This window comes from Polyodon spathula, chromosome 13 (genome assembly GCF_017654505.1).
Source record: "Polyodon spathula isolate WHYD16114869_AA chromosome 13, ASM1765450v1, whole genome shotgun sequence".
NCBI classification, from domain to species: Eukaryota; Metazoa; Chordata; class Actinopteri; order Acipenseriformes; family Polyodontidae; genus Polyodon; species Polyodon spathula.
In genome coordinates this window covers 15,405,929-15,418,945 of record NC_054546.1, presented here as the reverse complement: position 1 = coordinate 15,418,945, position 13,017 = coordinate 15,405,929, and the positions used below count along the sequence as shown (strand labels likewise).

Genomic DNA, 13,017 nt, shown 5'->3' with positions numbered 1-13,017 from the left:
TAAAAGTACCAGTAAACACTCAAAAATCAGTTTAATTAAGCATTACTAAAATAAACTTGGTAATGGTATGAGACAAGTCAATGAGAAGTCAGGTAGCATTTAAAAATGAATGACAGCAAATACTGCAAAAACTATTTAATGTAGGTGTTTAATTCTGTTCTAAAATAGTGTAGTTATAAAAATAAAAAGGTCAGATTTTCAGAATGCATTCCAGTGCAACATAATAGGAATAATATTAATTCCACTTTAATTCAACTGGATTTGTGGCCATTACTTCACTGTGTTAAGCTGTGGCTTCAGCTATAACTGTTTTATAGCCACTCTCCGGTCTATGTAAATCTTATACTCCGACTCGACTGTTCCGGAGAGGTTAAATCCTAACTGAGTACATAACGTTTGATTCGCATAAGCGACTTTGGAGGACAGCTAACCCAAACACTCCCCAAAAGATAAATAAGCAATGCTAATGAATTGGGATTTAAGCTAATACAGTGCGCATTTTTCGCCCCTGTATTCTATACTGAAAAAAATACATTCCTTTTAAACTTCGGTGCCACAGGTGAACAAAAGAACAGTATGCCTAACGCATAGGTGTTTATATAAGTAGTAAACACGCATCCGCAAGCAACTGAAAGATGCCGGGTCCCTGAAGAACTTGAGTCTGGCTTTCCAAGAACTCCTTGTCATTACCACAAGGTGCATTTCTTCCATGGGTATAGAGTGACCAGCGGTATTGGAGTACTTACTGTTCTTTAACACAACTAAAAGTTGTTGTTTTTTTTGTATGTATGTATTTGTTCGTGTGTGTATTTGTTAATTTATTCAAATAAATCATATTTAAAATTGTGTAAATGTTAACAATAGCAAACCGACAACAGTGCAGGGAATAAGCACCTTCACTGGGGAAGACGGGAGAAAATGAAAAAGGTGGGTGTTGTTTTAAATGATCTTGCTTCTGAAACAAGCATATTTAAAACGAAGAGTGTTATACGTTAAACAGAGCCTTAATTTCAGGTACTACAGAAGTCTCCACGGGGATTTTTCAGTTTAGTGAAAAACAAACAAAATCCAAAACAACAGCTCATAACATCCCTTTTCTAATGTGTGTTTCCATGTATAAAATCCTGTCCAGATAAATACAGTGCGCTGACGTTCTTAACTATTAAATACAGAGCGGTATTCAATGTATTTATTTATTTTACTGTTTTTGTAACATGCTGTGACTTTTTTCTTTTCGGGGTATTGATAGTATTAATGATTTCGGCCTCGACTCCCACCCACACAGAATGACACCAGGGTAAAATTTAATTTAACATAAAAAATATCGAAACTGAAGATAAAATTACGTTTGTAGCGTTTAAGGAAGTTGTTTCCCTGTTGATTGTCTCATCAGAGTTTCCGGTATAGTGTTTCAATTAATTTAAAAGCCTGATGATTTTTAGAATTGCCTTAAGTATTTGTAGAACAGTGTTTGCCATGGATAAGCTGTTTTTTTTTTTGTTTTGTTTTGTTTTTGTTTTTTTGTTTGTTTTGTTTTTTGTTTTTTTTGCAACTGGTTGCCGTGCGTTTAGATAACATCAGCTGCCACAAAAAAAAAAAAAAAAAAAACCTACAGGATTGTCTGTCTTTAAACTTTCTCACATGACTACAAACAAAAAGAAAGGAATGAATCAACAAGACCATGTATGCCCCTTATACGCTAAATGTGATAAAAAGCAATATTTCAGCAGTCAACAATAGGAACTCCCCAATGTATTTGTATTCATAAACGTCACAAATCAATAGCTTAGTAGGCTGGATTTATGTAATATATACCAGTCTGAAGAATTATTATTTTCTTAAAATAAAAAAAGTCCAGATTAAACGCTAATAATACATTTATTTCACAATAATGCACTTTGTTCTAATCGTCCTTGTACATCGCTATGTCTGGAACACATTTTTCTGGGGGGAAATACAATCTTAGCATCTGAATGATGAGTAAAGGGACAGAGGAAATAGAAGCCAAGAATCCTGTGGATGTAACGTCACTCTGTCTGTGTTTTTTTTCTTGTTTTTTTTTTTTTTTTTTTTTTTTTTTTTTTTACCTACACTACAGAAGCACTTTGTAAAAACAACAACGACCATCTGCCATAGAGAGATGTACCAAAAATGAACAACACAAAAAGTCTGAAGTTACGGGTTTATGTTCTGTATATTAAACAGTTCTTTGTTTTTAAGATACCCATTTCCAGATCATTCTAAAACATGTACATGTGTAAATGTAAAAGAAGAACCAAGCAAACCAAACGCATTTTCTTTGCCTACCCAGCACAGAATGCCAAGGCGCGTTTAAACTAAGTAGATGCAATAATTTAATTGCTTTTTAATTGCCTAGCTTCCAAAAGTTTGAATGAAAACGGAGCCGACTCGCGAGTGGCAGTCCTCTGGGGAGTTTGTGTTGGGTTTTATGGAGGTGACACATCCAAATACTGGCATTAAAAAAAAAAACAACCTTTGACAGGTGTGCACTGCGCCCTAAATGTAAACGGACACATAACACCTGGATTACAGGGGGTGGACAGAAACACTGGAAAATACTTCTCTTAAAGACTATTCCACAAAAGAGAAACAAGACGACTGTAGAATCATTTAAATCAAGGCTTTGATGTGTTACTGCGTAGGGTGCATCACTGGAAGCATGGCTTTGCCTGATCTTCTGTGATCCGCAGTTATGATTTTTGTTTTTAAAGATTTGGTATTCATAAGGTATAAAGCCGTTAGCGAGCGCGCATATATATATATATATATATATATATATATATATATATATATATATATATATATATATATATATATATATATATATATATATATATATATATATTGGCCAAAAAGTTTTGCATCAACCCAAAATAATTAACTCATGTTGCTTCATAAAGTCTAATAAAACCTGTTGAATAATGTTACGTTAACATATTGAATTACATATACCGCGTTGTAGTTTGAAAAATGTGACCTTTAACATTTTGAAATCTAACAAGAAATACTGTACTACTATTATGGCTTCTGGTGGACTTTTGCGATATCATTTTGTAGTTTCTTTGATTACATGAACTTAACATCAAAATTATGTTTATGTAGTGTGTGTGTGTTTTGTTTGTTTTAATGATGTCTCAATTCTAAAATTGTAGGTGATGGAAATCGTTTGGTCAGAGCTGTAGGCTATATACATTGTCCACACTGGTATATTGTAATAGTTAACACCACTCGTATTTGAAATTATTTTTGAACATTCTCAAAGTACTTAACTGAATATTTAAAAATAATATTAGATGTTTATAGTAATGCTCTAATTCTTGGAAAATGTATACACTAAATGTTTCATTCTAACTACGCATTATAAGTCTAGTATTTGTGAATTAATAATAATAATAATAATAATAATAATAATAATAATAATAATAATATCACAGTGCTTTTTAAGTATAAATACATAATTCGAATAGCCTATTTTATATTTTTGTTAAATTAGCAATTACGTTGTTTTTTGTTTGTTTTATTGCGGAAAGAAATGTAGCCAAGATACACACAAAAAAACTTTTAAAATCACACCTAAACAATGATAGACTTCTATTACGGTGAAACAGGCTTGTGTCGTTTATATTGTATACATATTTGGCCAGTGATCCGTTTAGAAGAATAACCGAGGTCGGATTATAGGCTGAGGGAATGGCAATGCGCGGTGAACTCCGTGGATTTCCTGCTATTGGCTGGTTACCTGTATTCTCAATGAGCTGCCATTCGATCCGTGCGCTCTTGTGATCTGTCTCAAAAACCTCTCCATCCCGCGCTCTCAATCACAGTACATATGATCACCAAATTTGGCTCGAATCCTCACAATCCATCAACCTATTTACATATTCAAAAACCACGTCATTTGTGAAGGTGGATCATATATAACGCTCACTCTAGAAGACAGAAAGCAGTAAAAGATCAGATTTTTGGAATGAGACTTTCACTGCAGTATTGGCTGTCATAAGTGATACGGTTCTACACGCAAAGCAGAGTAAGTCTCTTAAATTTTTCACATTCACTTTTAAGAATCTGACGTTTATTTTTAACTCGTTGATTAAATAGAATTACGTAATATTTACCATGCATAGAATTATTAAATCAGATAATGTCAGTTCCTAACAACCTTTAAAGCTATGTAAAGTCAGGAGTTACTGATTCTAATCGTATATTCTTGTTATATTTTAATATTATGCATTACCATTCTTTAAAAAATAAATCAGCATGCAAGAGAATGTGCAGGCTGTTCCACTTTGAATTACACGAACGGCTTAAACCCACGTTTATAGCATAGAAATTATATTCTTTCTGTGTAACTGATTTAAACCACGCTTAACCTTGCCGATCATATTTTATTATTTGTGTTTTATGTAATACTGAACCGCAATTAACCCGTGCATATCCAATACAAACCTTAACCTTAACATGTTTGAGTACTGGTTCTGAAACGTTTCTATTATACCCACACAATTAGGAAATGCATTTCAATTGAATTATTTTGAGACTGAGAATTAACACAGAGAGCGATACAATCATTTCTAAATGGAAAACATGCCATGTGTATGTTGTCTTTAACACAATTTTCCATTTAATTTCTAGACTTCAAAGGGACTTAGAATAACTCAGAAAAAAAAAACTAAACAGAAGAGTGGACAAACACCCATCACAACCCAACTGTCCAATACATTTGTTTAAAAAAAAAAAAAAAAAAAAAGTTGTATCTGAAGATTTCAAATTGTATTGTTCATGATTTAAATAAGTTGGCGTTTGGAAAACCCCATCGGATGCTGAAAATGTTCCTGCTTGAGGTCAGTTATTTCATGGTGCTGGGCACTGCCTTCACGTCTATAATCTCCGTGCTGCTGTTACTTGCCGTATCCCGTCAACTCTGGGCCTTTCGCTGGCGCATGACAAGGGACAGGACGTGTAAACTGCCTCTTCCGAAGGGTTCCATGGGTTGGCCACTGTTCGGAGAAACGTTTCACTGGCTGCTGCAGGTAATGTGACGTTTGCAAGAGTAATACTGTCTAGTCAATTTTGACACTTAACTATTATTGTGTTGCACAATATGGTTCTATATTGCGCACACAACTATGGAGATAGACATGTTGTAATATTAAATGGTGTTATATATTGGTACAGTTACCAGCACACATATGCGTTTATGTGTATTTAAATTATAACAATTGTATTTTAAGTATTACTAATACAATATGATCATACTCTAATATATACCACTGAACATCGGATATACAAATAAATATAATGCGCTACTCCCGTGTATGTTTTTTTTTTTTTTCTCCCAGTTTTAATAGTAAGCAGACTACAGAGTGGTTGTTAAAGTATTGTGTATCAAATACATAATGAACGAGCATTACCGTAAAAGTGGGGTTTATTGAACCCCAGACCGGTCTTGCCCTGCTTGGCTGGGTTCTATTGCCTGCTAAGGCGTATCGCTTTCAGGATGTAGTGATGTCAAACCAAAGTGGATTGGAGCTGAACGTCATTCGCAGCGTAAGCGTGAATTTAACACATCTTTCATCTACTGTATTTTTTTTTTATGGCAGGGTTCCAGTTTTCACATCTCCAGGAGGGAGAAGTACGGAAAAGTCTTTAGGACACATCTCTTAGGCAAACCTGTTATCCGAGTGACGGGAGCCGAGAACATCCGTAAAATATTACTGGGAGAACATAACTTAGTGAGCACACAATGGCCCCAAAGTACTCGGATCATCCTTGGCGCTAACACTTTGGTTAACTCTATTGGGGATCTCCACACACAGAAAAGAAAGGTGAGGATGCATTTACGTTTTAGTTTTTTTTTTTTTTGTTGGGCATTTAGTTGTTTATACACAGTTTATTTCAATCGCTAGAACAAAATGGTCTTACCTCAAGTGAATGCGTAAAATACCATAAAAGAAAAATCGCAACAGTTAACTGCAGAACACGACTGGGAGGGGACTGGGAAGCGTAGTTACTCGCTCTGACAAACATTCTGTGCACACGTCCTGGTGATACTGTAGTTTCCTTTATTAAAAAGTAATTAGATGGTAAACCGGGAGTTACAATAACATGGCATGTATTGCATTTTAACGTAATGCTAATGATCAAACCTATCCTTTTTTAATTGAAGGCTACTACTGTTTTCTAGAGTAACATTTATATAAAATGTGAGGTAAACTTTTATAGTAAAGTCACATGGTAGAAAGCATTGTACAAAACGCTAGGATTAGCTAGGCTACACGTATGAGTAGTTGTTTTTTCCTCGGTTATGTATTAGTTAGATGGATGTTGTTTGTCTGATAAGTATCTGCTAAACTACAAATTAATCATTCCTGCTTCTAGATTTTAGCCAAAGTGTTTAGCCACGCGGCTCTGGAGGCGTATATCCCCCGCATTCAGGGTGTTGTCAGGACAGAGGTTGAAAGCTGGTGTGCAAATCGGGGCTCCATCAACGTATACCCTTCTGCCAAAGCCCTCACTTTTCGCATCGCAGTCCGCGTCCTATTGGGGCTCAATGTGGAAGACGATCATCTGGACTACCTTTCCAAGACTTTTGAGCAGCTTATGGATAACCTGTTCTCCCTTCCTCTTGACGTGCCATTTAGTGGGCTTCGTAAAGTAAGTGCAAACGCTGTTTCCTCCCCTATCTTACTGCATTACATTGTTACACATTGCATCTTTAAAATAACGCATCAAATGCACTCGTGTATTACAGGAGTACAGAGTCCACTGCTTACACGAGCATACTTACGAAAACTGTACAAAACATGAAGCATTTTTTACAGTTGAATTCTGTAAAGCCAAATGCTAGTAATAAAACACAGATCTTACGGAACAGATTATAAACGCATTATAATCATTATTTTATTTGTTCTAGATTATACTTTAGACGCAAAAAAAAAAAAAAAAAAAAAAAAAAAAAAACACAGGTGTTACCAAAATAATAACGCACTAAACCGTTTTGTCCTAATACCACCCCACCAGCTGTGTTGCCCACATTTGATTTAACTAGGTGCTTGTGTGTAACATTGTATGTTTACTGAACACCTCATTCAACACACGACTTCTGTTCGTTGGGGTAAAAAATGATATGTCACAGAGTCCATCTGCCATCTGCAGTCAGTGTTGATAAAAATGATATATATATACAACCTAACTGTGTCCAAGTTCGTCTGTAAAATGTTAATTAATTTGTTGCAGAACTCTCAATGAAAAAGGTGACTCAAAAATCGTTTTAAGAAATAAATAAATAAAATTACATCCATTAGTGATCTGTAAAAATGCTTGGATTGGCAATATACATATCTGCGAATATTAGTCTATAAATACATATTACAGTATGTCTTTCCATGAAGCTCCCTTTTTGGCTTAGTTATTTATTATAATTAAGGGAAAACTAAATTCCATGTGCGTTTACGTGCTTTTTTCCTTCATTAAAGGGTATCAAAGCTCGAGATATACTCCACGAATGTATGGAGAAAATCATTGCGGAAAAACTACAGCAACCAGGGGAACACAATGACGCAATTGATTACATGCTGAGCAGTGCTAAGGAAAATGGCAACGAATTAAACATAAAGGAGTTAAAGGTAAAAAAAAAAAAAAGTCAATTTGTGTTTTCTGAACAAACTTTGTAATGTAAATTAGTAATGTGGCGCTTAAACCGACACGGATGACTCAAAGACATTCTGGAATATTTCCAAGTAAGGGTTGCTCAGTAACATAATTACTACCTTATTGGAGTTGTGGTTTGCAACCTCTGCATTTTACAAGAGACTGACTGTGTCTGTTTATCCCCAGGAGTCTGCTGTTGAACTTATCTTTGCAGCCTACTCTACCACCGCGAGCGCTAGCACCTCTCTGATCCTGCAGCTCACGAGGCACCCCTCTGTCGCTGAGAAAGCCAAGCACGAGCTGGTCTCACAGGGACTTAACGGGCGCCGTGCGCGGTTTACAAAGACGGAAAACAGACTGCCGACTGTCGTCTTCACCAAAGGGTCAACAGAAAAACGAGGTACACACGGAGAATGTAATCCAACAACGGAAACTAAACCTCGGAAAGGTTTTGAAGAAACCACCACCGGGCCACCGGATACCATGCCAGCTACCGCGGAAGAGGGACACTATTCTCGCCGTCTTCAACCGTATTTAAGTTTGGAGAAACTGAGTGAATTGCACTATCTGGACTGCGTGGTTAAAGAAGTGCTTAGGACTCTCCCGCCGGTGTCTGGGGGTTACAGAACAGCCCTGCAAACCTTTGAGCTAGACGTAAGTATTGTCTGATCGTGACCTGATGGATATTATTGCAAACCTTATTAACACGTTTACTGCATACGGTAACATACTGTGAACACCGGGTGCTTCCAGTGGACTTTGATAAATCTTACTTTTCAAAGAAAGAATTCAGGAAAATGTGCGTATAACGGTTTGTGGAGCAATGCATTACATTAATAGGGGAAGGCAGCTAGCCTGAACCCGAGATTATCGAGGCGCGATATTCAAAAGCAGTTGCTGATGTATGGTGGCATAATATGTTTGCAGTACCACAGTTAAACAAGACGCCGCTTTCAGAACGCTTTAACCATCATTTAAAATCACTACAAGCCGTTTCGCTTGTGCACAAAGATAACTTGTTAGATAGGCTTATATCGTCTAAATTAACAAAGCGATTACTGTGTGGCTAGAACGAGGTGGCCTCTTTAATTCTGGGTGGCAATATCATGATTAATTTGGACATGTTTAAGTTAACAATGTATTTGCAATATTCTTAAAACTTAAAAATGCAAAACTCCACAAAAGTATTAGCCATAAATATGCTTGGATTCAATTTATAAAGTTTATTAACTTTGCTTACTTCAGATGTAGGCTACTTTTTAACAAAACGGTTTGCATTACCGATCGTATAGCAACTGGTAAATGGTTGAATAAGATTAACGCTATGAAAAAGAAAAATACACAATGTGGAAGACAGAGTTACTGATGCGGCAGCTTTACCTTTTTTTTAAAAATAATTATTACATATTTCATTTACAGTTTACATACTTCAGGCAGTGTCAAGTATTAGGCATCCTTGTCTGTAGGTATTTACACTGTACTTGTTCTTTATGAAGTTAAAATCAAAACTATTTCATGGCATTAAAGTTGGGTTAACAGTAAGGTATGTGACTAATGTCGCCCCCTATTGACAATGTACAGAAATAAAACACTTAAATGCATAGTTAATGTAAATATTTGCATTTTACAAGCACGTGGATTTCACCTTATAAATACCAACCCATTCGTATCATTATGAAAAATTACAAGATGTGCTGCATTTAAAAAAAAAAATGCAATTACTGAAAATGAGAAGAGACTTATGTTGTTAACGATTTTGTGTGTGTGTGTGTGTGTGTGTGTGATTTACAGGGATATCAGATTCCAAAAGGATGGAGTGTCATGTATAGTATCCGAGATACCCACGAAACAGCTGCCGTTTACCAGAGCCCAGAACTGTTTGACCCGGACCGCTTTGGAGCCGAGAGGGAAGAGGGCAAGGCGGGTCGATTCAACTACATCCCTTTCGGTGGAGGGGTCAGAAGCTGTATAGGCAGAAAACTGGCACAGATCATATTGAAAATTCTAGCTGTCGAATTACTCAATACAGCGAGATGGGAGCTCGCCACACCAACTTATCCCAAAATGCAAACGGTCCCCATTGTGCATCCGGTGAATGGGCTCCATGTTTGTTTCAATTACTTAAACTCTCACGAGGAAAACAATGCATCTCAGAAACCATAGCGAGAATGTGGTGTTTGTAAATATTAAACGCAAGGCATCAGAATTAACTTGTTATTATTTAGCATTTAAATTATTTTATATAAATAGGCTATATATTAAATTAGAGAAATATGGGATGCTGTTTGTAGTACTGTACTATAAAATATGAAGTAGAATTTTGTCGTATAAGCTTTTTATTATTATTTAGAGCAACTGTTATGACAGGATCAAAGAATACAGTCTAAAATTATAGTTACTTTAGGCCTTTGAAAAAAAAAAGCGTCTCCAGTCGTTAGACTTAACTTATTAAGCTTTTGTTAAGAATGTGACTAACCGTAAGAGTGTGAAATAAAGGGAAGAAACATTTACCTTATACAGGCTAGCACTTTGAACTATACCTCCTTGTGGCGTTTATTGTGAAATCTGCATGACTTTAATATTTACAGTATGGATAAAAAAAATCTGTGCATTAATCTTGCATCATTTATAGTGTTCGCATAAACAGTCCTTCAGTGTTTTATTGTCTTTTCAACGGTGTTTGTGTCAAAATACTTTATATTGTCAACACTGTTTTTGTGATGTATTTGTGAATATTAAAAATGAAAAGAAACAAAAAAATGCAAAGTGGTTCAGTGTTATTATTTATAGAAGAGTGGTGTAATTAACACAACATGCTGTCATTTAGGAAAACACAGTTTGTTCAATACTGGTTTAAATGCGCACGTTTTGTGCTAAATTTAACAGAGATCGTGCGTCGTTTTTTTGTTGCAGGGAACAGGTTTTAAAAAAATTAAAATTATTCTGCAGCTATAGTTTAATGACAACATCAATAAATGTAAAACGTGTGTGTGTGTGTGTGTGTGTGTGTGTGTGTTTTAACATGTTATTTAAATTATAGGCATGTATCAACATCCAATTACTTACGAGTGAAGGCGCTTGTTTCATTATAGTAACCCGATTATCTCTCACCTATATTTGGCGTGTCTACATTTCTGAGTCTGTTTATCAAACTTAAATTTAAAAATGTGCGCCCAAATTTTTTAAAACATAATGATTCTCCCAAAGAGAAACATTAAAGGGTTACACCTTTAGTGTGATGCGACTTCTGTTGGCAGGATGACCCTTTTGTGAACCATAAGACTACGCCCTCCTGACCTTGCAGTTAAGGTGAATCTTTATTGTCAACATTGGTAAATCAGTAGGCGGCGGGTATAAGTGTCAATGACTAACTTTAATTAGTGCATCCCCAAAGCCGCTTCAAAATAATCCAGACCTTTATGCATACAATTAAGCGACGGCTCCGCAACAGAACTAAATTAATACTTTATTTTTGTTTGAAATACAGCAGAGGAAAGGTGCACCACGGTGTATTCATCTTGTTTCCAAGTGGGTCCTGATTCTACAGAAATATATTTATGGCTACTGGTATAGGACATACAAGTCACAAGAGTAGGTCTATGTATGTATTTTATAAATGTCTAAAGAATCCAATGACGAGTTAAAATGAACGTTTTTCTTCTATCGGTTTCGTGCAAAACCATTTTAAATTCGTCTAGTTTCGAGAGATCCACCACTACCAAACAACATGTTCCATGGCTTCTACAGTCAATTAAAAATTGTATCTGCAGACCAGTGAAAAAGCTGTTTGTCTCCTGACCCAATTTACAAGATTACTGTAAGTGGGTTTAATTCTGATCGTTACTCGATTTGTGTGATTGACAGGAGTAGAACAGATCGCTGTGGAGATAATAAAGGTCTCCATCTAATTATTGGTGCGCAGGCTCCCGTATCTCGTTATTTGATGGACAGTGAACTTGGTGAGGTTTCCTCCAGAGTTCACCCAGATGTCACGGTCCGTGTTAGGTTACAAGAAGGTCAGCGCTCGGGAATGGGAACAACCCTGGGGGCAACGCGGCGCTTTCCAACGCTAATCGCTGACAATACTCGGGGGCAGACACCACCACACTCTGAAGAGAGAGCGCACACACACACACACACAGAATTTAAAACGTTGTGGACTGAAAGAGTGTTTACACACCTATCCTCCAGAGTAGCTATGTGCGTCGCCACACGCCGAAATCAACTTGCAATGTAAAGCTTTGCCGGGATAATCTTTCATTCCATGAAAATACATAGATAATTCAAATCATATCCATCATTAAAAGCTTTTCTTCAGTAACAATGTACACGTGCACATCCTTCTCAACTGCAATAAAAAAACAATATTTTAATTACCTTCTTTATACTGTACGGTGTAGTGAACTATACTTGAACTTCAGGTAGCACCATCAACTCAGTTAGCACCATTATATCCGTTAATAGCGCAAGATAATATCCCATATAATATCTATATATATATATATATATATATATATATATATATATATATATATAACGCTATTCGAGAAAAAAAATAACGACATATAATATGAAATATAACAACAACGGATTCCATCTAAGATCACCCCACGTGAGCCGAATTAGTACCCTAAATAAACCAGAACCCTACTGAGAGTCTACGCTCGGTATCTCTATCAATGCTCATCAACACAACAAAAAGAATGATTAACGATAGTCGTAAAAATGTATAAAGGTCATTTAATACTATAGACAACATATGTTTTGAATAGCGATACAATAGTTGGGTGTCGCAGACTGGCCGCAGAAGAATCAAAGGTAAACTGCAGGGCAAAATGTCCTGCAGATGCTGAAAAGTATCGCCTGACGGACTAACAAAGAGGAAAAAAAAAAAAACAGAAGGTGAAGCTGCTGTGAAGTGGAGCCGGATCGGTGTTCCATCTGCTCTACTTGTTCTCAATGTTGATTTTCAACATTGCATGCGTTCCCCACATTATAGCTGCACTAAAGGGTACCTATAAAAATGCAGTGGGTGGCAATGACAGGGGTGCTTACTTCTTCTGCTATAACCTTGCGCTATGTTCCCTTAGTTTACAAACTGACCCCAGTTTGAACCTGCAGGAAGCACGATATCATAATTTTAGGAATTCACTTCTGCCTGACTTTTTAGTGGTTTATCCGGGACATAGGATTCGTTGCAATCCGGGGTTACCGCCAGGACAAACTCTAATTTTAGAGCTGTTGACGATCTTCATCATGTCACGCCCCATGTTTAAAAGTTCTCGACTTAACTTTTCTTTTTCAGGTATACTGTTTACAGTACAGTATAGGTACATTTTAAGAGTG

At 36.3% G+C, this 13,017-nt stretch overlaps 1 protein-coding gene across 1 annotated transcript; it reads left to right on the top strand.

The window, feature by feature from the left end:
* The first annotated feature begins 3,804 nt into the window (after window positions 1-3,804).
* Window positions 3,805-10,396, top strand: LOC121325408 (cytochrome P450 26B1-like). Its single transcript, XM_041267861.1, has 7 exons — window positions 3,805-4,048; window positions 4,654-5,051; window positions 5,622-5,846; window positions 6,400-6,675; window positions 7,497-7,646; window positions 7,858-8,325; window positions 9,463-10,396. Exons 2-7 carry the CDS (start codon window positions 4,839-4,841, stop codon window positions 9,832-9,834), a joined length of 1,704 nt encoding a protein of 567 aa, XP_041123795.1. The 5' UTR covers window positions 3,805-4,048; window positions 4,654-4,838; the 3' UTR covers window positions 9,835-10,396.
* The last annotated feature ends 2,621 nt before the right edge of the window (window positions 10,397-13,017 follow it).